Genomic DNA, 24,139 nt, shown 5'->3' on the forward strand with positions numbered 1-24,139 from the left:
GTCTTGCGTTAGCGCAGACCACAATGACAAAACATTCTGCCGCAGCCCTGAGGATGAAGAGGAGACCCTACCACTATATATGAGAGATGGGTTGCAAGATGGTAAAACCTTTTGAAGCCTGTGCCACCTTTCCAATGACAATCATAACATCATAGAATCGTTTCAGTTGGAAGGGACCATCGGGATCAACAATTCCAACCATAACCTAACCCAACTCCAGCACTATCCCCTGTCCCTAAGAACCTTGTCTAAATGTCTTTTAAACGCCTCCAGGGATGGTGACTCCACCACTGCCCTGGGCAGCCTCTTCCCCACAGCTCTTTGGGGAATAAATTGTTCACCAGATCCAACCTCAATCTCCCTTAAACAGAAGATAGATACATTGTTCAGAAGCAGAGTGCTTGGTTTACATTTAACTAATAATTAATGTATTGTAAATAAGAATCTAAACGATTACAACTGCCCTCATCAATTCTTTCTTAGTATAGATGTGCTGTATGTAAAAAAACTTCAAAAATTGTAATGCATATGTAATAATTATGTGAATATAAGCAATGCAAGGCCATCCAGTCTTTGGAGCGCTTATGGAGGATGATCCCCAGAGCTCCCCAGGGTTGATAAAGTAAAGAATGGTGCTTAACAGTGTAACTGATTCTGTCGTTAAACTCATTTCTTCGTTTCCCACCGTCCCGCGGCGGACAGAAAAGGCGCGAAAGCGCACGCGCCCGCGCGCCCCGTCCCGGCGAGGCGATTGGTGGGGTGGTGCTGGGACGTCATAACCGAGCGCCGCCGCGCATCGCCCCTGAGGGGAGCGGGGCTGTCGCCGCCGCCATCGGGCACCGCTTCCCGCAGACCCTCGCTCTTCCCCCGCTGAGGCGGGTCAAGGTGCTTCGGGGGACCGGGGGGCGCGGCTTCCCGGTGCGCGGCAGGTGTGTGCGGGGTCCGTGGCGGAGGTGCCGTGAGGGGAGAGGGAGGGAGGCGATGGCGCCGCCCCGCTGTCTGACAGCGCCTGTTTCCGTGGGAACGGGGGTGCTTGCTGGGCAGCGCCCGCTCGGCGGGGCCCTCCGGCCGCTGCCGTGGCTTGGCCGGCGTTGCCCCGAGCTGTGCCCGCTGAGCCTCGCTGCCTCTTCTCCCGCAGGAGCCGCCGGGTCGAGCCGGGCCTGCCCGCTGCAGGTGGGAGCCAGAAGCTGAGGACATGAGTCTCTACAACTTGGACCGGTTTCGCTTCGAGAGGAAGAGGAAAAAAGCGGAGCAGGAGAGCGAGGCCCCCGCGGCCCAGGGTTCTGCTGCGGCGGGGGATGCGGCTGGAGGGGATGAGGATGAAGCCACAGATGACAGCAACCGGCCGGAGACACCGGCCTCGGATGTGACACAGAGAACTGGTGAGTCACAGGGTTTGCAGGTAGAATAAGAACAGCGCAGGTACTTGTTTTCTTATTGTTTGTTTGTGGGTTTTTTTCCCAGTTATTATACAGATATGTTTTTCTATGAGTTCATATTTCATAGCAATTTCCACAAAAATATCCTTCCTCTGTAACCTCATCTGGGTGTTCCTGTTCCGGTGGGGGGATTGGACTGGATGATCTTTCGAGGTCCATTCCAGTCCCTGACATTCTGTGATTCTGTGATTGTTTTTAACAGTGCTCTAATTGAATCTGTGCATTTACAGTCAATTAGAAACTTTCTGATAACTAAAGCCGAAATTATTTCTTTCAGTTGGGGAAACAAACTGCAATTTAAGTGTTTGAACTGCATTTTGTTTTCCTGTTTAATAATCATCTTTACCGATACTTTACACTAATATAGTACCTTCAAAGGGAAAAAGGAAAACGTTTAGTTGTCTGATAAGTGTAACGCTGTGAAGACTTAACCTTTTCACTACAGTCCTAGGCTAGTGCAATGTGCAATATCACAGATAAAACTGAAAAGAAACAGTTTCTTTTCAGTTGGGCCTGGTTTTGTAAAGAGCCGAGAAACCTGCTGCTGCTTCTCCCAAGGTGACCGTGTTAATAGCTGGGTCGCAGCGTTTGGCCTCTTTCTGGCTTGTGGTTTTCGTGAAAGTGTGGAAGACGTGTTTGTGTTGTAATTCATTGGTTTGTTTGGCTGACACACTAGAGATGTGCTGCTTCTGTTTGGATTTATCAGTTAATACCAATAAACAACTGTAATGGCTGTCAACTGCATAATCACCTTCACCGGTAGCTTTTTTATTGCTGAAGGAGTAAGAATAGAAGAAAAAAAACCAGATTCGTTGCGGATTATTTTATACTTTTTGGACATTCCATAGAACTTCAGATACAGATGCCAAGGTACAAGTGTTATTGAAGAGATCAGACAGGCTTGGACTACGCATTTAGTCAGTAATAGAGCAACAATATTGGTTGGTGTTTAACTATATTTGTTTTACGTACAACTTTCCCATAGTAGAAGATGGTTTATTGTAGTACCTTATCTGTGTGATAACAGAGGACCTTTCATGTACAAGGAGGAGTTCGTCTTTTAAAGGTGGGCCAAATAAATCAGTATGAGAGGGGACTGATATTTACTATTCCATGAATTTAGGTTTTGTGCAGGGTGACTGTTTTCAGTTGACTGGGGTGCTCTCATGTTTACATTAGTGAATATCGGTCAGTGCTTTGTGTTTAGAAGAATATTTAAAAACTCCTCTAAATCTTGGCTGGGGAGTTGCCATTTTAGACTTAAGTAACCTGTTCGCACAGGAAGCAAGAAACTGTTAGTTGTGGCTTTTACCTTGAGATTTGCAATGGATTGCATGGAAAAACTGGCACTCTGGGGGAGTTTGGACCCTTGGGAACAGGTGTCATGTGTCTGTCTGTGGTGCAGGAGTTACCGAACACAGGAGAACTGGGCAATCGCCAGCCGCATGAAGTTTAACAAGGGCAAGTGCCAGATTTTGCACATGGGACACAGCAACCCTGGCTGTACAGACAGACTGGGGGACGAGATGCTGGAAAACAGGTCTGTGGAGAGGGTCCTGGGGGTTCTGGGTGACTGTGAGTTGAACAGGAGCCAACAGTGTCTCTGGCTCCAAGAGGGACCCGTTTTCTGGGTGCATCTGGGGCGGCCTCACCTGGAGCACTGTGTGCAGGACTGGGGACACAGCATAAAAGGAGATAAAGCTACTGGAGAGTGTCCAGAAGAGGGTACGAAGTTGGTGAAGGGTTTAGAGGGGAAGCCGTATGAGGAGCAGTTAAAATCACTTGGTTCCTTCAGCTTGGAGAAGAGGAGACTAAGAGGAGAGCTCATGATGGCTACAGCTTCCGCACAAGGGGAGGAGGAGGGACAGGCGCCAAACTCTTCTATTTAGTGACCAACAACAGAACCCGAGGGAATGGCAGAAGATGTACCAGGGGAGGGTCAGGTTGGACATTCAGAAAAGGTTCTTCCCCCGGAGGTGCTGGACACTGGAACAGGCTCCCCAGGGAGGTGTCACGGCCCCAACCTGACAGTGTTCAAGGAGAGACTGGACAAAGTCCTCAGACACACGGTGTGACCTGTGGGGTTGTCAATTCAGGGACAGGAGTTGGACTCCATGATCCTGGTGGGTCCCATCCAGCTCAGGAGATTCTATGATTCTATGACTCAGACCCTGTGGTCCCTCCCAGGCTGCACCTGTTCGCTCATCCCTGGGTGTCCTCGCTCCCTCCTTGGCCCACACCGGCTGTCACTTGATTTTCTGCTCACTTTGGTCCCTCCAGCTGCTGGCAGCCTACACATGGGCCCCTGTGACCCCGGGTCCTCACTCAGGCTGCTGGAACTTCGACCCCCTGTGTACCCAGACCAGGTTCCCCTGGCCCACGAAAGCAACTAGAAATGGATTTTAACAAGAAGGCAGAATGGACTGTGGTGATCACAAAGGAGGCATGGCCAGACAAGTATACCGACCTGTCTACGTGTAACCGGCTGCTGTTACCCCCCTGTCTCGCTATTTTCTCTACACTTGTTCCTCTTTAAACCATTTTCATCCCTCCACTTCCCCACCTTCGCTTTCTCCCCTTTAACATCCCACAGCAAGTTTTGTATGAGCCTAAAAAACTCTTGCCAGCATCTCATAATAAGTACTGAAGAAACAGGAGCTCCTTAATGTTCATCACATTGTGAGATGGGTGAGAACACAGAGCGAGAGAGAACAGGTAGAAGAGGCCTCAGAAATTAAAGAAATAATAGCTATGGTTCATTAAGAACCTCAATGAAGGGTGCCAGACAGTAATATGCTCTGAACTGGGATGGCAGATGGGTGAAAAAGAATCTCCACACTCATTTCCTACACCGAAGAGCTTTGAATCGTAAGAAAACAGACGAAAACAATTACACGGGGAAAGTGCAGAAGGTTCAGCTACAAAACTCGTGGGAGAGTTGAGTTTTAATGATAACAATTGTCAGTGTAAGTCCTCACGTAAGAGGATTTTATGTCCTCATAATGCAAATGCAGCATCATGGGGCATCCTCTCCCCTCTAGGGTCAGTCCTTTCTTAAAACTCATGTGCCTGTGATCCCAGCACCATGATGACCATAATTTCAGCTGGAAATAAAGGTAGTTTCTTCTCCCTCCGTTCACTGACACAGAAACTTGCTGAGTCAAGTTACTACAGAGCCTAACACCAGTTTTCAAAGCTGATTTGCCAGCAGAAGTGGCTGGAATAAATTCACCTGACCATCAAATGCAGAAATGAGCTGCACGGTGTCTAATTCCTTCATCTGTGATAAAAGGCCACAGTTTTAATTATCATAAAGATCTAAATCCTTTCTATCACATGATAGAGGATTATGGTAATGTTGTTTTTTAAAAGAGGCAGAAGTCTCACTTTGTGCAGTAATCTTGCCTTGAAAAGCCCATACATGCATAAACTTAGGCAGGCCTAAAAGTTACTAGTTGTGAAGCAGTTACCTAGTGTCCCAAGACAGGACTCCCTGAAACTGAGACCAGCATGTTGGCTGTAAAAAGTTTCTCTCCTTCTGTCTGTGTCCACATTTGGAAGGAGATGTGTTGTCCTCGACACAGTTGCTTTGCTTTACCTTAAAACCATATCAGTTTTAAGATGAATACAGGAGAAGAGCAAAAGAGACCTTTGAGAACATATCAAGCATTTTTATTAGATTTAAACATGAAGGTGCGGGTGAATTTGTTTCAGCTCTCTAGCAAAGAAAAATAAAGCAGAAAAATCCTGAAGGTGATAAAGTTGGACCGAGCAAGGGCTATCGCAATAGGAAAGAAATACGAGATGCATAAAAAGATGTAAATGGAAATATCAGAGCAGGTCTATAAGAACCATGAGAAGTTCACATCTCTGCTGAATTAACAGAATTGATCAAGCCAGTTTTCATGACCTTTGCCTTGTAAGTCAGACTATATTCCAAATACATTCCTCCTGCAAGTAGCATGACACCCCGTGCCAGCTCCACACGACACCTTGCTAAGAGCAACCTTATTGTTTTGTTCTGTTTGTCCAAACAAACAAACAGCAGCATGAAAAGTTTCCAAAAATAACAGTCTTAAAAATAATTTTATTCTTTGCAATATAAACCTTGTGAGAGTTTTAGATTTAAATAAAAAGGATTTACTGTTTCACGTGGTAATTTCTCTTTTTATTTTAAATAGCGATCACTGTCCAGTCTTCATGACAACTCTTAACTCCTACAAGTACCATTGTCCAGTCTTCATAACAACTCCTAACTAACTCCTACAAGTACGAAATGTTGAGTTACCTGGAAGAAGCATTCTCCTTCTAAAATAAAAAGCACTATTTCCTTCTTCACTTCCTCCACCTATTCCACTGAACACAATCCGTTATTATTGGGGGGGGTGGGAAGCGAGCAGAAATTGCATATGTAAGGAGGAGTTCTCATCTTTAAAGCAAATTATACACTTGTAGAGTAGTAGCAGATGAAACAGTTATTGACACAGCATGTAATTATTGGAGGCAGTTAAAAGGACTATTAAGGGGATGTCTGCAATTGTAAGACCAGCGTTTGACTCTTAAGACCAAAAATAAGAAAGACAGAAGTATCCGTAACTGAAGATGTGACTTATGCTTGCTCCAACCCTTCAGCCAGTGTTAAGCTCCATTTTCAAGTTCTTTTCTTGCTTTTCACTAGCGTGCAATGTACCATTTGGTACCATATTTTTTGTAGTTTGTTGAGGATCTTTCCCTTTCGAAGCCAGCATCACCTGGTAGTTCCCCATGTCAGCAAATCGCTTGTACTTCTGGGATTTATCTTTGTTTCCATCAAATGCTGCCACAGTGAGTTATTTTAAATTTATTTTCTACGAGATTATTTTCATGCAGAAAATGCTTCTCCGCAGCTGTCGTGTTCTCTGCTCCACGCGTTCTCCTTCCTCTCTTCACTCGTATGCCTCCAGGGTCCATTATTTGTCTGGTCTTAAACAAAATTACTCGGCTTACCAACTGTTTTCTTCTTTCCAGCTCTGGCTGTGGAAATGGTGAAGTGGTAGAAAGGAATGAAGTCTGCACTATGCGGAAGTGCTGCACCGGGTTCATATGGTTCATATGCTACATATGGTTCTTGGCTCATACCTTTTGCAAAACGCCTTGAGTGCTTTTCTTCAATAACTGACATGAAATAGCACACTTAAGAGGTGGCAATAGGCGTCCAACTATTTGGGTCGGTTTAATTATATCAATAGTCTGGCTGCTTGTGCTTTTGGCTCTCTTACAAGCATGTTCAGAACTGAAAAATTAAGACATGCTAATATACACATAGTGGGTCAGTTCAGTGAAAGTCATATATGATTCGTGTGGTGTCTTCACAGTGACTTACCGTGGTTATGTATAGATTTTCTATATCCTGATGCTTTGTATATAACACAACATATGCTAAGTTTGCTTATTAAGAATCGTCTGGAGTATAATGTGGAAAAGACTGGCTAAATAGATTATATCTCTATAGGTGTTGCAGCTTATCTGTCAGTTCCTCAGTGTAGCTTCCTAATTTTCTGCAGTATGACAGTGATGTTCCCATTCTGAAAAGCAGATCACAAATCAACCATCAGATACACCAATATGTTTCTATATGTGTCATGATCAGCCTGGAAATAGTTCAGAGAGTTTTGATGATTGTTGACTTTTCCAAAAGTAAAAGTGTATTTATAAGTAGTTACTAAGCTAAAATACGTGCTCTCTTAAACTTTGTACTATAAAAATGATTTGTTTGATGTAAGAGGGCTGAGGATCTTTTGCCAGGTAAGTTACCTCTTTAGGGAACACAGCTTACAGGAATTTTCCATGTAGGTTCTGTTTAAATGGTTGCTGTGTATAAGGAAGAAATCATAGGTATCTAATGTTCCGCGTACGGATCAATATTTGAAGTCATAACTCATTGTTTCCTATCTTTTCTCCTGTTGAAATGGCTTGCAGAGTACTCCGCTGTCCCAGAAACTCCTGAAGCCAAGAGGACAAGGAAACAGTCTTATTTCAAGCCCCGCAGAGGGGTAAAGTTCCTCGATGGATCTTCAGACAGCGACAGCGAAGAACCAAGAAACTTCTGTGCTGCAAAAGAAAACAGGGCCCCGAGGAGAAACGTGGCTGTAATGTATGTTTAAGCCAGTTTTCTGTGGTGTTTATGCGACATGAAGCATTGTTCTAAATTGAAATACTGAGCTGAGACTCAAGGCTTGGGTTCTGGTTTACGGGTTTGTGATTCACCTGCCCCTCAGTACAATTTTACAGGGTTTCCAGCTCTTAAGCCGTTTTCTCAGAGAAGATGCTTAAGAGGGAGGAGTTGTGTGATGTTGAATGATACGTGTGATGTTTCTTATACGTTTGTGCATTTGCCTCTCTGAAATCCTTTTAAATGGCACTTGAAAGCTTAACCATAAAATATTTACTTTATTAGTTTTTAACTGTATTAGAGTTTATGTAATATTTTTTTCTGAAACCATAGTCGACAGGGAAGCAAACAGAGCTTCAGTGTGCAATATAAGAGTTCCTGAGCTAAAGGTGAGCATTAGTTGCATGCCATGTTTGCTGTGCTTAGTGACAACTTTTTTTTAGTAGTTTGGAAACTTATATTTTTTGAATAAGCTGGGAAGGAGGAGAAGGGTGTGCAAGAGTCATTGTGTGGGTGCTGAAAGGGCAGCACGGACAGTGCAGGAGAGACAAGATGTGGACAGACACCTCACACACCATTGGAGCGGTTTAAAGGAACCCCTGCTAGTTATATGTGGGAATTGTCTGTGCCCCTTCAATGTTGTTGTGCAAAGCAAAACAAGATGGCTCAACCTGCTTTTTCCGATAGTCTGACTGAACTAATTTTTGAAGAAATTGTATGGGAGTAGCAACCTTAGCAGGTGAAGTCTCTTGTCAGATTTTCAAGCCTGATGCGGAGCATGGAGTTACCGGAGCTCGTCAGCAGAAATTAAAGAATGCTTTTCCCTGCTGCTGTTATCCGAAGTGCTCCCCTGAAGCTTCAACTTAAGGCAGGTAGTAAGAAAAAGAGAAATACTGGTTAGCAGAGTGAAGTCCCGTTTCTGCCTCTGGTTGAAGCTGTAGATTGTGCAAAGATACCCAGACGGCAAGCTGAACTCTAAGGCAAGGTTTTGTGGGTCAGTCATACTTGCATGGCAGCTAAATGAGTGTTTCTTCATGCTCGATAAAAACGCGATTATGCAGAGAGGATAAGATTTATGATGTGTGCAACTCCGGCTTTGTTGACAAGCATCTAGATGTGAATCCCTGATAGGAAAGGATAAGGTAATTGCAGTGTTACCATTTCCATTTGGATTGATTTTTTTCTTTTCAGATGCAGGTTATACAGAAACAATTTCTTATCAAGGCAAAAAGATCTGAAATATGCTAATAGAATTTTAATTTTCTGTTTCACTAAGATGTTTTTAAAGTGGATGCTGGATTCACCTTCTGCAGCTTACAACTGCATGACCTACTCGGTTGAAGAGGAATTTGGGTTCTTTTTTGTTGAGAGTATGTTTCTTTTTCACTTTGAGAAGCACAGCTAGAGAATCCACGGGCTGTATGTGCCTTCTGAACAGGACAAGGCGAAAAGGCTTGTTTGATGAACGGTTGTCTCAAAACAGTGTGTACCTTCTACCTAAGTGGCACGTTGCTCCTGTTTTGCAGAGCTGTATTGCAATCTGCCTGTTGCAACCGCTAAAGAAAGATATAGTGAGGAAAACCGGGTTTATTTTTAGTCTTTTACCTATATCTGTCTAAAGAGACTTGTAGGCAAGCCTTTCTGGTGGTGAAGACCCTCCGAAATGGCAAAATCCGTACAGTTCAATTAATTTTCATTCAGGAAAAGAGATTTTTATGTGTCTATGGAGGGCAGTAGGATGGGAGACCTGTGCTTCCGTTGTCCTGTCTGTGCAACTGACTCTCAGAAAAAATGTACAGGGATTGCTTTTCCTGCAGGTTGGCTCAGATAATAAATCTTCCAGTAAATTCAGGACTTCTTTTCAGAAAGGTTCTTCCCATGTTTATTTGTTTAAGACGTTGCAGAAGGATCTTTGAATTTCCTGAGCTGAGAACCAGGACAGAGAGTTGATGCTGCACTTGGGAAGCTTTTACAAAGGACTTACCCACATCTGTTTATCTTTTGGACAAATACCTGCTAACGAGTCTGTCTGAGACAAACTTGAGATGCTCTGATGTTATTCAAGTAGCTGAAATGACGAAACGTAATGACGAAACGTATAAGGATGGTGTTGCTGAATTAGCAAGTGACCTTTTACAGCACAGTATGAGGGTAGGTTGTGCTATTTCTGATAGAGTAAACCAAAAATTAACTGTTTTTCTCCCCCTCCGTCCATCACAGCTCTGAACAGTCTGACGATGATCAGGATGAAGACGAACAACCCCAGTTGGCCTTTGTGAACGGTGGGGATCAGCCCCCGGCTGTGAAGAAGGGAGGAGAGGAAAACACCAGAGCCGCAAAGATCCAAACGCTGAAGGAGCTTTTTTCACGGAGAAGTGACCAAGAATTACTACAAGTAATAATCCCCTGTTCTTTGATTTATTTCGATGGCTATTTTGTGGGCGATATTGCTAAGCTTGTGCTTTATTAGAGGAAATAGCCTCAGTTCTTATTAGCAAAAAGGTATATTAGTATTTTAGGGGAACTACAGCCTTATCACATTTCCATATACATTTGCATTCATACACATTTATTAATATATAGAAATGAATATATATACATACACGCTTTTATATGTGTGTGTGTGTATATATATGTGCGTATATATATATATACACACCTTGAGATCAACTCAGCAACAGTGAATTCCGGTGTATAGTAAATTTTTCTATTATCTTTTTCTGTCGTGACGTTTAATCTTAATTATAGCTGCCTTGCTTGAAAACTGTTGCTAACTGCAGCTAACAGATGAAATACAGAATGGGTGAAATCATTGCCATCTTCTGCGGTAAATGAAACGTTGCACCCTTGCATTTATGAAGTTTAATACTCAAAAACCTTTAGTGGTTCCAGTCAGGCAAAAAGAGGGTAAGTTAGAATTTGTTCTGATTATGCTGACATGTGAACCTGAGATACTTTTGTCCCTTGTCCAATGTACAGTACAAATCTACAGTAGCATTATGGTAACTGATTACAGTAAAATATCGTCAGTACAGTAACATAGATTTTTAGCAAGGTTACTTTTCAGTGCTGATGCGTAACCAGGTTTTTACTGGCTGTAGTTTTCAAAGCTACATGCGTTCAAATTAATCTCTTAAGTTTTCTGGTCGTTGAAATGCCATTAAAGGCTATGAGGGAAAAATCATGAGCCTTTTCAAAAGCAATTTGTCTCACTTGCAGAAAGCATTCTGAAAGTCTCAACATCCAATTAATTTGTAAAAGTGATCTATTTGGAGATGACACGTGGATGGAGAAACAATCCAGGACTGCAAGGAAGTGCAGATAAACTCTGGGGCATGTTCTCAATTTCGTGTGTGTGCTTCGAGGAAATGGACCAATGTGATATACCAGGATAGAGACGTCTTATGAGTTAAAAGATGAGTTTTTTGGAGCATCTGGTGTTGTGAAAAAGCTTTTAAGTAAACCTGCTTGGTGTGTTTGTGAAGTAGGAAAAAAAGTGATGATAAATGAGATTGTTTTAAAAATGTTTTCCTGTAGGTTTTTTAAAGTGTTTCCAAGTGATCAGTCTAGCTAATTTGATACCTGATAATTGTGTTATTGGATTTTATAATACGTGTATTTTGGGGGTGTTTTTTAAAGTGCATTTCAATCACGCTGATTGACGATTGTCCCGCTCTGTTCAACTGCATCGAATCCACCACTTAGCAGTTAATTTGTTGGGTTTTTTTGCAGTCAACTGAACCAACACGCACAAGGGAGGAACCCGTAGCTGCTGCTTTGAAGTTCAACGATGAAGGTATGTATTACAAAAAGAAACAAAAAGGGGGGCAAAGCAATCTTTAGAAGCCATAGATAATTCAGTGAAGTAAACCTGGCTGGGAATGATTTAAAAAGTGGAAAAGGATCTGTTAATAGTTATACTACTGTTTGCTTAGTATAATAACACAAAACTGAAATGAAGATGGAAAGAGGCTGCAGACCAAAATTTAAAAATACAACAAAAAAGGCGAATTTGTTCTGTGATGCTTAGAATTGCTTTACATGTGGCTCCTTAAGTGATTTATGTTCCTGCTGGTTCCTTCTTTGCCCACACATTGAGGCCAATAGTGATGGGTTAGCAATAGTAATTCTAAATATGAGAGATCCAAAGGTATGGAAAAAATACACTGGAGTGTGTCGCCACTCATAACTAGATATTATTTGTGTCAAGACCCATCACAATTTGCTCTTCAGGTTGACTTCAAGCCTTGCTTGTAATTCTGAATAAGGATATTAAGCTTAAACGTTAGACCAATACCAATGGTTCTCTAACAAAACATCCTCTGGCCCATCCACTTGAGCCCTCAGAGCTTCTTGAGGGTTATTTGTTCTGCATCTGAATTCCTGCACTCTCACGCTCTTATTAAAAAATACCCCTAAACAAACAAAACCCCAACACAAGGAATCACAGAGTAGTTTGGATTGGGAGGAACCTGCAAACTTCAGTTGTCCTTGGTTTTCCCGAGAAAACTGCATGGTTTGGATACAACACAAAAAGCTATTTATGATCACTCTTGATTGTTTTAGTGGTTCTAAGTGGTTCATACATTTATTTTCAGGCAATATCATATGATTTGGATGCATTATGTCCGGGAAGCTCATGTGCTGAGGGAGAACAGTTGTACTCTGTTTCTGAAGTAGAAGACCTTTTGCTAACTTGGTTCTGCCTGTTGTACTTATTTTGATTTTCTGATTTTTCCCATCCTGAAAGACTCTGATTACTTTTCAAGGGTTTTGATTAATCTTAAACCAATTGTAGCTAATATACGTCCTTAAACTTTGTTGTAGTTCGCAGCGTTTGAACTAAACCACTTTGATTTCTGGTATGTGGGCCCTGCCTTTTGGCCATTTTTGTGTTGATCTAAAAACTGTTTCACATCCTTTCCGTATGAGCCCACAGAAAAATCTTTTTGGCAGCCAAATTCTCGCTAATCACAGCTGTTTGATAAAATATTTAGTTAGGAGTAAGCATGCCTGAGAGTGATGGTATAAATCACCTCGTTTTGGACACATTTTTTAAAAATGGAGACATCACTGAACATCTGCTTATCTCTGTCAGTTTGGGATGCGCTTTACTTGTTGTGAAGTGTTGGGTGTGTGAGAGGTCAGGGACAAGACACAGTTTAGTGAGGCACGGCTTTGCTAAGAAAGCGTGGCCGGATCATCCTCGCATTTTTCTGTCCTTTCCAAATGACAAAAACTTGTATTTATAGCTTGAATCCGGTAGTTGTACGCAGCTAAAACATGAAGCCTTGCAGGTGACTTGTAGGTATGAAGATTAGACGTGACACACTGAAAAGATGCACGTGAATGAAAGTTGTAAAGTTACAGTAATTCCTGCTGCTTGTGCTTTGTTTCTGGTGGTGTTTTCTATACCTTTTGAAAACCATCGTATCAGGGAGGGTGCTCCTTGAAGCCTTATGTAAACCTAAATGACTTTCTTTTGTAATAGCAGGGGAAGTCACGTTAATAAATTTGGGGGCTTTTTGTAGTGGTAGCAGCAAATAGCAGTGGAAGCAATTACAGATGCCTCTCTCAGTTTTGAAACCCCGGAGCTGCTTTTCTCCTTGCTCGTTGATCATAAAATGTATAGAGATAACCGGGATTCCTCTGGAAGGCCCCTCCACCCCAGGGATGGTTCCTTCTAGCAGTAAGAGAGTTTCTTCATCCCCCCAGCAGGAAGGAATAATCAACTGTACCTAGCAAAGTTAATGTCTTCACAAAGTTGGGATATCTTTATGTTGTTTGCAGATGTGTGGGCTCTCGTAAGACCACAGGTCGCTTTTGGAATAATTCTGTGTTGATAGGGTCCTGACACCAGAGTTTTCCAGATCCTTTGCTCCAGTTTAATTGCTTCTAAAATTGCTCTTTCTTCAAAGGCTATTGAGTGCTCAGCCCGCAACTTCAAAGCAGGGAGATCTTTGAAATACTCTCATATAGAGCCCATGTATGTTTTAGGGCAAAGAGGTTTCCAGGGTCGCTGTTCATATTCAGAATTATCCTTCCTAAATGCGGTTTTAATTTAAAAGGTCATGGTCTGAATGGCAAAGGAGAGCCCCCCGCCCTCCATTGCCACAGTCTTTGGATGCTTCAAACTGTGCCCCGTGTATATATTTATGCCTATATGTAGGAATATGCAGACTTTGAAAAAGGCTTTTCAGTGGTTTTTGGTATCTTTTGCCAGATCCTTTGTTTAAGGAAGCGTTGCTGTTGCTTTCCTTTTCTGCCCTGGGGGTGTTTTCCTGGCCGGAGATGCTGGTGTCAGACAGCAAAGCTCCACAGGCAGTTATTCATCAAAAAAGTAAAAATTCACTTGCAGTTCTATTTCAGATCGTGGTCTAGGAATTTGACAATAATTTGATCTGGTAACAGTTGCTGCCTCAAGCAAAGCTAATGAGCAGGAATAGGGGTAACGTGTTCTTGCGTTTGTGAGCTGTGCGTGGCAGCACTCAGAAAATCAGAGAATCAGTTCAGTCGGAAGAGACCCTCAGGACCATCGAGTCCAACCATAACCCAACTCTGGCACTAACCCGTGTCCCTAAGAACCTCGCCTAAACGTCTTTTAAACCCCTGCGGGGATGGTGACTCCACCGCTTCCCTGGGCACCCCGTTCCAATGCCTTTCCAAGAAGAATTTTTTCCTGTTATCCAATCTAAACCTCCCCGGCACAACTTGAGGCCATTTCCTCTTGTCCCATCACTTGCTGCTTGGGAGAACAGACCAACCCCCTCCATGCTCCAAGCTCCTTTCAGGCAGTTCAGAGATCAGAAGGTCACCCCTCAGCTCCTGTTCTCCAACTGAACCCCCCAGGTCCCTCAACCGCTCCCATCACACTTGTGCTCCAGCCCCTCACCAGCTTTGTCACCTCCTCTGCACTCTCTCAATGTCCTTCTTATGATGAGGGGCCCAAAGCTGAACATGATATTCAAGGTGTGGCCTCACCAGTGCTGAGTACAGAGGGAAAATCACTTCTCTAGTCCCGCTGGTCGCAGAATTCCTTATACAAGCCAGGATGCTGGTGGCCTTTTTGGCCACCTGGGCACACGCTGGCTCATGTTCAGCCGCTGGCACCAGCACCCCCAGGTCCTTTTCCAGCCGCTCTTCCTGAGCCTGCAGCGTTCATGGGGTTGTTGTGACCCAAGTGTGGGACCCAGCACTTGGCCTTGATAAATCTCAGACAACTGGCTGGGGCCCATCGATCCAGCCGGTCCAGACCCCTCTGTGTGGCCTTCCTACCCTCCAGCACATCAACATTACCACCCAGTTTGGTGTCATCTGCAAACTCACTGAGGGTGCGCTCAGCCCCCTCATCCAGATCATTGATAAAGACGTTCGACAGAATGCATCTGACTGGGCAGGTCTTAACGCTAAATCGATAATCTCTTGATAATCACTGGGGCACAAAGATACTCACAAAGTTCTGGCTCATATGGGCTGTTCATAAGTGATATGATTATCACTGATATTTAGTTATCACTGACTTAATATGCATAGTTTTCTTTCAGACGTTTGGATTTAATGTTGAAAACTGTTGGTGGTGGCCTCTCCCCTGTGCACCTGGGCCAGAAATCCTTCACCAGCACCTCCAGACTGGCAGCGATGCTCATATTCCAACTCAGGACTGGGGTTCAGCCTTGATTAAACACCAACTTGCCCAAAGCAGTCAGCTTGAATAGAAACAGATACCTTTATGCAACTTGTGTATAAAATGTGTGGCAATTATTTAAAAAAAAAGCTATTTCAGTTGTTACATATGAAAGGTAATTGCTTGATTAATTGCCAAACTACTAGAAAAAACTTAGAGGTAAATAAGGATGTACTTTCAAGCAGCTGCTTTGCTTCAAGTTTCAGTGTGTCTGTGGCCTATAATGGAGACTGGGAAAACATCTCGTGCAGCTAATAAGTAGCTACTATAGCGTCTATTTGAATGATCCTATTGCTTTGGAGTGAATTTAATGAAAGTAATTAATTAATTTCTGTCTCAATTCTTTTGAAAGCTCCATCTCGTAAAAGGAAGCTAAAAGGTTCTCCCACAAATTGCAAAAACGGAAATGAGCAAGTCACCAAAAAGCCAAAATCTAATTACGTAAGTAATGTTTTTTTCTCTCTCTGCATTGTAAAGCAAGCGGAATTACCTGACAGCGGTGCTGTGTATGTATTGATGACAATTAAAGGAACTATTACTTTGACTTCTGCTCATAAATAGGAACTGTGTAATGATCCCTGCGCATTCACGTTGGTATTTGGCAGATCTTATGCGCTGCTGTCATGAGGGCAGCTCCCAGTTATTCCAGTAGACATCCTTAAAAACCAGTTCTGGTAGAGGAAGGGAACTCTCCAGTAGACGCTGGAGGCTGGATGGAGGATGGGGACTATCTTTGTGTTGCAATGTAACCAAACATTGTCCTCGGTTAGAACCAAATGAAGGAAACACAGAGTTTTCCATGAAAGCAAGAAGAATATTACTCAGATATTCCCCTGCTTCCCAGAGGAGAGCTGTGAATTTGGCGAGGTGAGATTTCCTGAGGTTGGGGTTTGTTCCTCCTCACTAAACACCTGGGTTTGGTCACAAAGGGACTTCACTAAATCATTGCCCAGCCAGCCCAGCAAACCCTTATTGATACTATAGGCTCCCTGAGGAAAGGAGCCCTGTGCTCTGTTCCATGGAGAGCTGCTGGGTGATCTAGTTTGTGCTCTTTCAGCAAATAGCATCAATCAGCAAAGTAAATATGAATCAAACCTCTTGGCATCTCTGCTGGAGATAAGTAGACCTGCAACCACTTTGCATTCAAAGCTCTGAGAAGGAACTTGTGCAATTCTTGGTGGTGGATACATAACAGAGCAGCTTGTGGCAAGTAGGAGTTTTGGCATGGGTACATAGGAACCTGACTTTTTGCAGGCTGATAGTCACTGTTAGAGAAGCTGTTGTGGGTGAAACCTTTTGCGAGGTTTTGCTGTGACTTCGTGGTGCTGCAACACAGTATTTGTCCATTTATTACCTGTGAATCTTCATATAAACACACCAGTGGACGTGTTTATAGACTCTGGTGGGTTAAATACTGCATGCTTGGCGATCTGACCTAATGGCCTGACTCGTAACCCTGACATCCTCTGCCTTAAATATCATCCACAATCACCACTAACCCTTTACTTTAAATAAATACAATCTAGGTAGTTCTAAGTGATTTCTATTTTGGCATGTGATTTTGCACTGTGTATGTTTATCAGCTAAAGAATGCCAGTCTTTGATGAGAGAAAACATTTTCTATGCTTATCAAAGTTGTGGTCTTATTTTGAGCATTGGCTTTGTACCACTTTGGCAACTTGGATTTGTCTTGAGTGCTTTTGTCATTCCCAGTGGCTCCTTGAGAGTAAACAAGAGTGATTAGGTTGGATTTTTTTGATTTTGTGTGGGTTTTGTGTGTGTGGTTGTTGTTGTATTTTCTGTGCTTGTAATTTACATGAAACCTGACAGCTTTCTGGTTTTTAACATAGCTGGATGAGTCAGAACCCCAAAGACAATGGGAGAGGCAAGAGATGCTTGTGAAGAAGCTGCAAAATACCTTCCCTGAACTGGATAAGGAGGTGAGCTCACGTCTCCTGGTGGTTTTGACTTCTTAAGAGAGTTGTTGCCGCTGTCGGTAGTCCAAATGAAACCGTCCTTACAGCAGCAGCACCCTCAAAAAGAGCCCAGGGTAGGAAGATCTTCCCTGTTGCTGCTTTTGGAGTGTAGTATTACCACGAATTGAGAGCAGTTTTATGTAATCAGGGTTATATGGAACTTTCTTTGGTGCCACAACAAGCCTGGCACAGTCAGATTTGACGACCTGTTATAAAAACGCATGAGGAAATTATCCGTCCCTCTGGCCCACGCTTTTCTCCCCTGGACAACTCGATACACTGTGTGCTTTCTGTTAGTTTAGCATCTGAAGATACTCAGCAACTGCTCAGGGCAGTTTAATACTGTGCTTTAAATTGTTGGAAGCAAGGCTTGTTTCTGTGGGTTCTTGCCCTTTCGAAAAGCGGAGCAGCTCTGCCTAGACTGAGCATCTCAGGATAAAGTGAAGGGTTTTTTGGTTTCCTTTGTTACGAATCGTAGGGTTTATGGGGGTTTTCTCTGCCTCGTGCAATTAAAAGTAAATGTTGGTGCCTTGTTATTATGTACAGAAATGTAGTTTTTGCTTACCTTACCACAATACAAAATGTCTTCTAATTTACTAGGAGCTGAGAGATGTGCTTCAGGAGCATAACTGGGTGTTTCACGAGGCACTGGAGGCCCTGAGAGTGTTTGCAGAAGACGATGAGGGTAAAGACAGATTTATAATGCATTTTATCTCAAGATAAAACAGGCTTACGATATAAATCTGTTCTAATGTACAGTCCCGACAGTATGTCTAGAAACTTGCATCGATGCTTGAAATTAATATTATGGGGAGGGTAAAAGAACGAAACTCAATTTTTCTGTGTTTTTAAGTTTCATGGTTATTTCATCTTTTGCTCAGTAAGTGGAGTAAAATCTCTTTGCCTTGCTAATACAGATTTACATAAGAAGTTATAATTACCTATAGGCATCTAATAAAATATACTTTGAAGTGTGTCAAAGCTGACATTCACATTCTCTTAAATAACCTCTATCTTACTTTAAGACAGCAGGGTTATTTTGGTTGGGAACACATTGCTCTTCCAGGTTCCTTAACAGGTGCATTTTTTTGTTGTCTCACCTCTAACGCTGTCCTGAGATCGATTAAAATGGAAAGAATAGCTGATTTTCCTGTGTTGCATAAAACCTCCTGCTATTTGAGCAGTGTACAAATTGGCATTGCTCGTGTTAGGCTCACAGTTGGTGCTGTTTGCGTGTTTTAAACAGACCTGCGTTGTGCTTACTCCTCTTTCCTTAGCAACGCCTGCTGTTCAGTTGGGTATTAAATACTGGAATTGTGTGTTATATCAGTTTTCTTTTTGGAAGAACCTTGTGTTTTAATATCCCCTCAACCAGTACGCGTTGACTTGTTGCCTTCTACATTGCACGCACAGGCATGGAGTTTCCTCCCAAAAGCGAAGCTTCCGACCGGACCGAAGCCTCCGCCAACAGCACGAGCGACGAGGGCGAAGAGAAGCCAAAGCAGAACGAGCGGAACGGCTTTCAGAAAAAGGACGAAAGCAAAAAGAGCATTTGGAGCACCAAAAGAGAAGCAGAAGGCTCGGAGGATGAGTCGGCCTCGGACGATGGTGGCAGCTCCCTCGACGAGGACTACAGCAGCGGCAACGAGGTGATGGACGACGGCTACCGAGCCAAAATCCTCAGCTTCCTGCAGGATGCTTCCCTGAGCGAACTGGCTTTGATCCCCCAGTGTTCTCAGAAAAAGGCTCAGAAGATAATCGCGCTCCGGCCCTTTAACAGCTGGGAGGCTCTGGTAGGTCCGCATTCTTCTTTTCTTTCCCTTTCCTTTCCCCAGCCTGCTGAGACTCAAAGCAGCTTCAGCCCAGGGAGCCTTAGATGGGTGGCCTTATCCCGATTGGGCTCAAATGCTCCGTTCCTCCTAAGCCAATAGCGTTTCAAATAGTGTCATATGACCTGATTTTTTGAATGAATTAAGGGGTGATTTTCCTGGAAAACTCGAGCTAATTGGCTGACATTACCGTCACTCACTCTGGAGCTGGGAAAGTTGGTTGTTTTCACTGCAGAAGAAGAAATTAGAGCTCTCAGTTGGGAAGGAGGTGTTTGCTAGGCTGTTCTGAGCTCCTGTCGCTGAAAAGCCATGCAGGAGGGGCAAGAACGTGGCAGGACCTTTTCTGCAGTCACCTGAACAGCAGCAGCAGCTTCCAGGGCAGCTCCATGGTTGAAGCTGCCAGCATGGATCTTTTCATACAAGAAACACTCGTCTCTTTTTTGGTGTGTTTTGCTTAACCTCCTTCAGCTCCAGCATGGTTTTGCTGGCTGAGCAATGCAGCCATTTTTTTAGTGGAGTGAGCTGCTGTGTTTTTATTAATAAGAGGTGAAGCATCAGGAGGCTGAACCAGAATCCACAGCAGATGGGAACACACTCTCTCTTGGTAAGTAGATTACCTACCGTCTCTGGGATGTTACTTGCAAATGTTTGTTGCCTTCACATTTCCTGCAGTTTCAGTTAACTGCAAGACATCAGACCTGGTAAGAGCAGCGTCCTGGTAGGAAATTTGAAGTGCGTTACAGCACATTGTCTCGTTTTAATTTGTTAGCACTTTGGATTTTAAACCAGTAACTGAACGTAGGCCTTTTAACAGACTAATTGACATGGCTTTTCATCAGTATTTGTTCTGAAGCTTCCCCCACTGATGTATGCGAGATCTGTCTGTGTATTTTGTCAGAGCAGAACACATTTCAATATGTTTAAGACAACAACATTTATTATTTGGTGGGTGAAGTGTTTTACCACAAACAATAAGATACACTAAACAGATTTTTAAGGGAAAACAAAACGATCTTTGTATGTTGTGTTGCAAAGGGGGGAGAAAAGAGGAAGATATTTGAAAAAAAACCCCGGGTACAGGTATGCTGCACAAGAAATCCGTTTTGCCCCGAGCCTTTGGCTTCTCACAGAACATCTGTCATACGGCTGCTCCTTTCGAAACGTGTTGGATTTTGCCTGAGCTTCATTCTTCGCAGAAATATTTGCTACGGGGCTGTTCTCCTTTTTCTCCCCGTAAAATATTTAGCAGAAAAAAAGCTGCATGGGCCTGTTTGCGTTTCAGATGTGTCTCTCATAAAGATTGCTGCTGTCAGCACCACATGTTTGTGTAATATTGTGAATACTTGCCCAGGGTAGCAGTTTGCAGCAGGTCTTAGCAGATGTTTCGATTCGGTGTGGATTTAATCGTTTGTAAGGATGCGGTAGCTCAGCGACCCAGCATTTTTCCTACTAATTAATGAGCGGTAGAATAATGGGGAGAACTGATTCAGTTTGAGCATTAGAGAAATTGGCTTCGTTTTAAGGTCTCTTTTCACTTTAATGGTGTATTTTGTAACACAATGTGAAGCACTAGAAGTTGTTACCACCTCCTAATTATGACAAGAATCGAGGAAGATCTTAAGGCTCTCAGCCTGAGATTAAGACTAAAGCCGACTTATTTCTAGATGGAACACCTTATTCCAGGAAAACGTGCATTAAAAACGCTTCTTTATTCTAGATGAGCTTTGTAAGTTGGACTGAGATGTTTTTCAGATGGGTTTAAGCAAATTTCAAGCTGGCGAAGTTAAGAATGCTTGAAAATACTCTTTAGAGCAGGTATTTAAGATAAACTTTTAACTTGATCTAGTAACAATGCTACGGTGGTTTTGATTTTGAAGTCTTAGGACTGTCAACCACTTGAGTTCCCTTTTAGCATAGAAACGTGTCTGTGTAAGATTTGCTGTATGCTCTGGTTTCTCTGCTTTGCAGAGTCACAAAACAATCCGTTTCTTTTAGCATCATGAATTAAACAATGCCTGTTGTTTTTAAAAATTACACCCAGCTTAAACCGATGCGCAAAGTCACGTAGAAATTCTGACATGACGTATATTTAGCTTCTCGCTTTTAAGACAATGGGAGAACTGAGCAGTCGAAGCTGAACTGACTTGTCCCTTGTGTTTTGTGCACTGCAGTAGCACACGAGCTGGGAGAGAGACACTCAAGGGAGGATGGCTTTGGCTTTTTTGTCATCTCTCTTTTCGTTTGACCACACACCTACAAACTACTATGAAAACCAAACTAGCAGGAAGTCCAGAGGCACCTCGCACCAAGGAGGCAAATGCATCAGGCTGGAAATGGGAGCTGCTTGAAGCAGAGCTGGGCTTTGTTGGTCAAGGCCGCCTCGCACCCTACAGCAGTGAAATCCTAAATAACCTTCAGCTCGGGCTTAACTTCACGATTTAGGGGTTCGGTTGTCTGTGATGGTCTCACATCTTTGCACCCCCTTTGATAAAAAATGGCCCCCAGATGGATGTTCAGGAGCTCTGGTAAACCCGGGGCCGTTTGGGGATCTGCGTTTTGTTGTGCGTGACAGGGTAACACCGCGTGTTCCGCACGCAAACCGCTGGCTGGAGTTATTCTTGTTGTAACTTGGAGGTGAATGCGGACGTGCTGACGCCAAACAATACAATTTCTGTTAATAACAGATGGCCTCTTTCCCCACACCTTTATTATATAGATTACGGGATTTATATTCATGCCAACCAGAGCTTTAGGCATCAAAACAAATGTTGAAATTTTTTAATCATCTATTAAAAATCACGTTATTTATGTCTCTTTTTATTTCTAAATAGAGGTGTCTATTTAGGAGATTTCTTTGCAAGTGTTGACACGTGCGCCTTAGCCTGATTTCACCTGAGAGCTGGTAAACTCTGCATTTTGTTGAAATGGAACAAAACCACCCCAAAAAGTCCCCAAACCTCCAATAGTGCCAATGGTCAGTAGAGGGCATCGCGCTTTTGTATGCTTTGATATGGCAATATTGATCGATAGCTGGACCATACAACCCTTAAAGGAGGAATTCTAGGACGACATACACCCGTGAATGCTAATCAGTGCCTTTTTATCTTCCTTGTGGATTTCTGTTGGATTGTGCTGTACGTTGCTCCTGTATTTTACACTAGAAATTCTGCAGAAAAACTGCCTATTTTATTCTAAGATGTACAGCGCAAGGAGCTGAAATGGTGACCTTCACTGCGGGTGCCCAGATTTGCAGTGTGCACAGGGAATATTTGGAGCTTTGAGGCGACTGGGATGCTGTTGTTGTCCGCCACTTGAATTCCTTGCTACCTGCAGCAGCCGTGGGTTTTCACCATAGCACCTCGTGTTCATCGCATTTTATTTTAATGATTATTATTTTACAGTTCACCAAAATGACAAAGACTACCGGCTTGTCAGAAGACATCGTGTGGAACTGCAAGATCCTGCTTAAGGAGAGGGACGTGGTTCTGAAGCTTATGAATAAATGCGAAGAAATTTCCAATAAACTGACAAAACAAGTAACCAGGATTACTGAGGATGGAGGATGCGGGTGGAACATAGAGCAACCCTCCACTCTGAATCAGAGGTACCTTTCCCTTTTATTATACTTAGATGTCTGATAAGAAGATATGCTTGAAGACTGGGATTTTCAAAGCTGTTGTGTCTGAAAGTAGACTTGCAAGTGTTGGACACTTTGCAGCTATCGGAGAGTGAGGTGCAACACTTCAGTAAATCAATATAATGTTTTTAAGTGCATCAGGAAAGCAGGTGAGGAGGTTACGAACATAAACCCAGGAATCTATAACAGTGCACAATACCTTGTTTTACTTGCTCCAGTTTTTGTTGAATGTAGAAGCCAACCCTGAGTGATTGGATCATGAGTTGTCAACTTACATCAAAGCAAACTGCTGTCATAGGGGACCTTCTATTTCAAAGAGGCCAAATTGAAGTGGATCCGAGCAAACTTGTAAAGTTTATCAGCTGGACTGAAGAGCTCGGTCAGGAATTCAGATGTATTAATACAACATCATCGGGAAATCTGTATCCGGTGGGAGGGCCACCAGGGAGGAAAGGTTTATTTCAGAGAGGTGAATTAGGAAGGATCTCCAAATGGATATTGGGAATAAAGAGAATTGAGGAGGAATGGAAACGGGTGTGGTGGGGGACAGTTAGGCTGGGGTTTGGGGGTGATCAGTGATGTGTTCGTGTGGGTTTTTTTGTTGTTTGGTGCCAGCACCCCCAGTAATTGTACAACAGAGCAAACTTAGCAATGCAGCTGCTGAACGCCACTGGATTTTTTGTGTTTTTTAAAAATTAGCAGTTGTGTAACTGCTGTTAATTGGTTGTGGATCGTTGATTTTAGAAGAAAGGTCTTTATTGTGGCGCTCATTTGGATCATTTCAGATGTGTGAAAGCTCAGATTGACTCCCTAGAAAGCTCAGAAACGCTCTTTGGTATTCAGGTGACCGCTTAAGTGAAGTTCGTGTTTTTCACTACACGAGGAGGCCTGGAGCGCATTAAAATATAAGTAATGTTCAACTTAGGTTCATCACAGAAAGGTACAGTTGTGCTTCATGGAGAAACAACTAAAAATGGTAACACGTTAGGCTTGATTTCTTAACAGTTTGGAGCTGAAGCCGTATCAGAAGATTGGTTTGAACTGGTTGGCGCTGCTGCATAAGCACGGGTTGAACGGCATATTGGCTGATGAAATGGTAAGTGCCAAACAGGTCATTTAATAACCATTAAAAGCTTTGCAAAAATAACTTCATTAAATTCTTTCGTTTCCCAGAAACCCCAAGCAGGTTCTAAGTAATTTGTTTCAGTTAATATAAGTAATTAATATTGCAAACAGTTTCTCCAAGTGTTGAGAAGCTGCAGTTTCTGCCACAACAGGTTATCCTAAACCATTCATTTTAATAGCTCCTTGCCCACAAATATAATTCATGCTACTTGCCCAGCATTTAGTTGTAGTGAGCCCATCTTCTACATTTCCCCATCAGTTTCAAAGGCCATGAATGGGTGGATGGGTTTTTAAATCC

General features: G+C 43.0%; 1 protein-coding gene across 3 annotated transcripts in view; it reads left to right on the plus strand.

Annotated features, from left to right (window-relative positions):
* Positions 1-798: 798 nt before the first annotated feature.
* SMARCAD1 (SNF2 related chromatin remodeling ATPase with DExD box 1) overlaps positions 799-24,139 on the plus strand; it is a 33,423-nt gene continuing 10,082 nt past the window's right edge. For 2 of the 3 annotated variants that reach the window (XM_065837463.2, XM_071808260.1), the window contains exons 1-11: positions 815-929; positions 1,139-1,382; positions 7,398-7,572; positions 9,811-9,985; positions 11,323-11,386; positions 15,627-15,715; positions 17,125-17,214; positions 17,851-17,935; positions 18,664-19,043; positions 22,481-22,683; positions 23,722-23,812. In XM_065837463.2, the coding sequence (XP_065693535.2) occupies positions 1,196-1,382; positions 7,398-7,572; positions 9,811-9,985; positions 11,323-11,386; positions 15,627-15,715; positions 17,125-17,214; positions 17,851-17,935; positions 18,664-19,043; positions 22,481-22,683; positions 23,722-23,812 (1,539 nt within the window). In that variant the 5' untranslated portion in view covers positions 815-929; positions 1,139-1,195. Of the gene's footprint in view, positions 930-1,138; positions 1,383-7,397; positions 7,573-9,810; positions 9,986-11,322; positions 11,387-15,626; positions 15,716-17,124; positions 17,215-17,850; positions 17,936-18,663; positions 19,044-22,480; positions 22,684-23,721; positions 23,813-24,139 lie in introns of all 3 variants that reach the window. The other variant, XM_065837464.2, reaches the window with a different exon arrangement.

Source organism: Patagioenas fasciata, chromosome 4 (assembly GCF_037038585.1).
Source record: "Patagioenas fasciata isolate bPatFas1 chromosome 4, bPatFas1.hap1, whole genome shotgun sequence".
NCBI lineage: Eukaryota > Metazoa > Chordata > Aves > Columbiformes > Columbidae > Patagioenas > Patagioenas fasciata.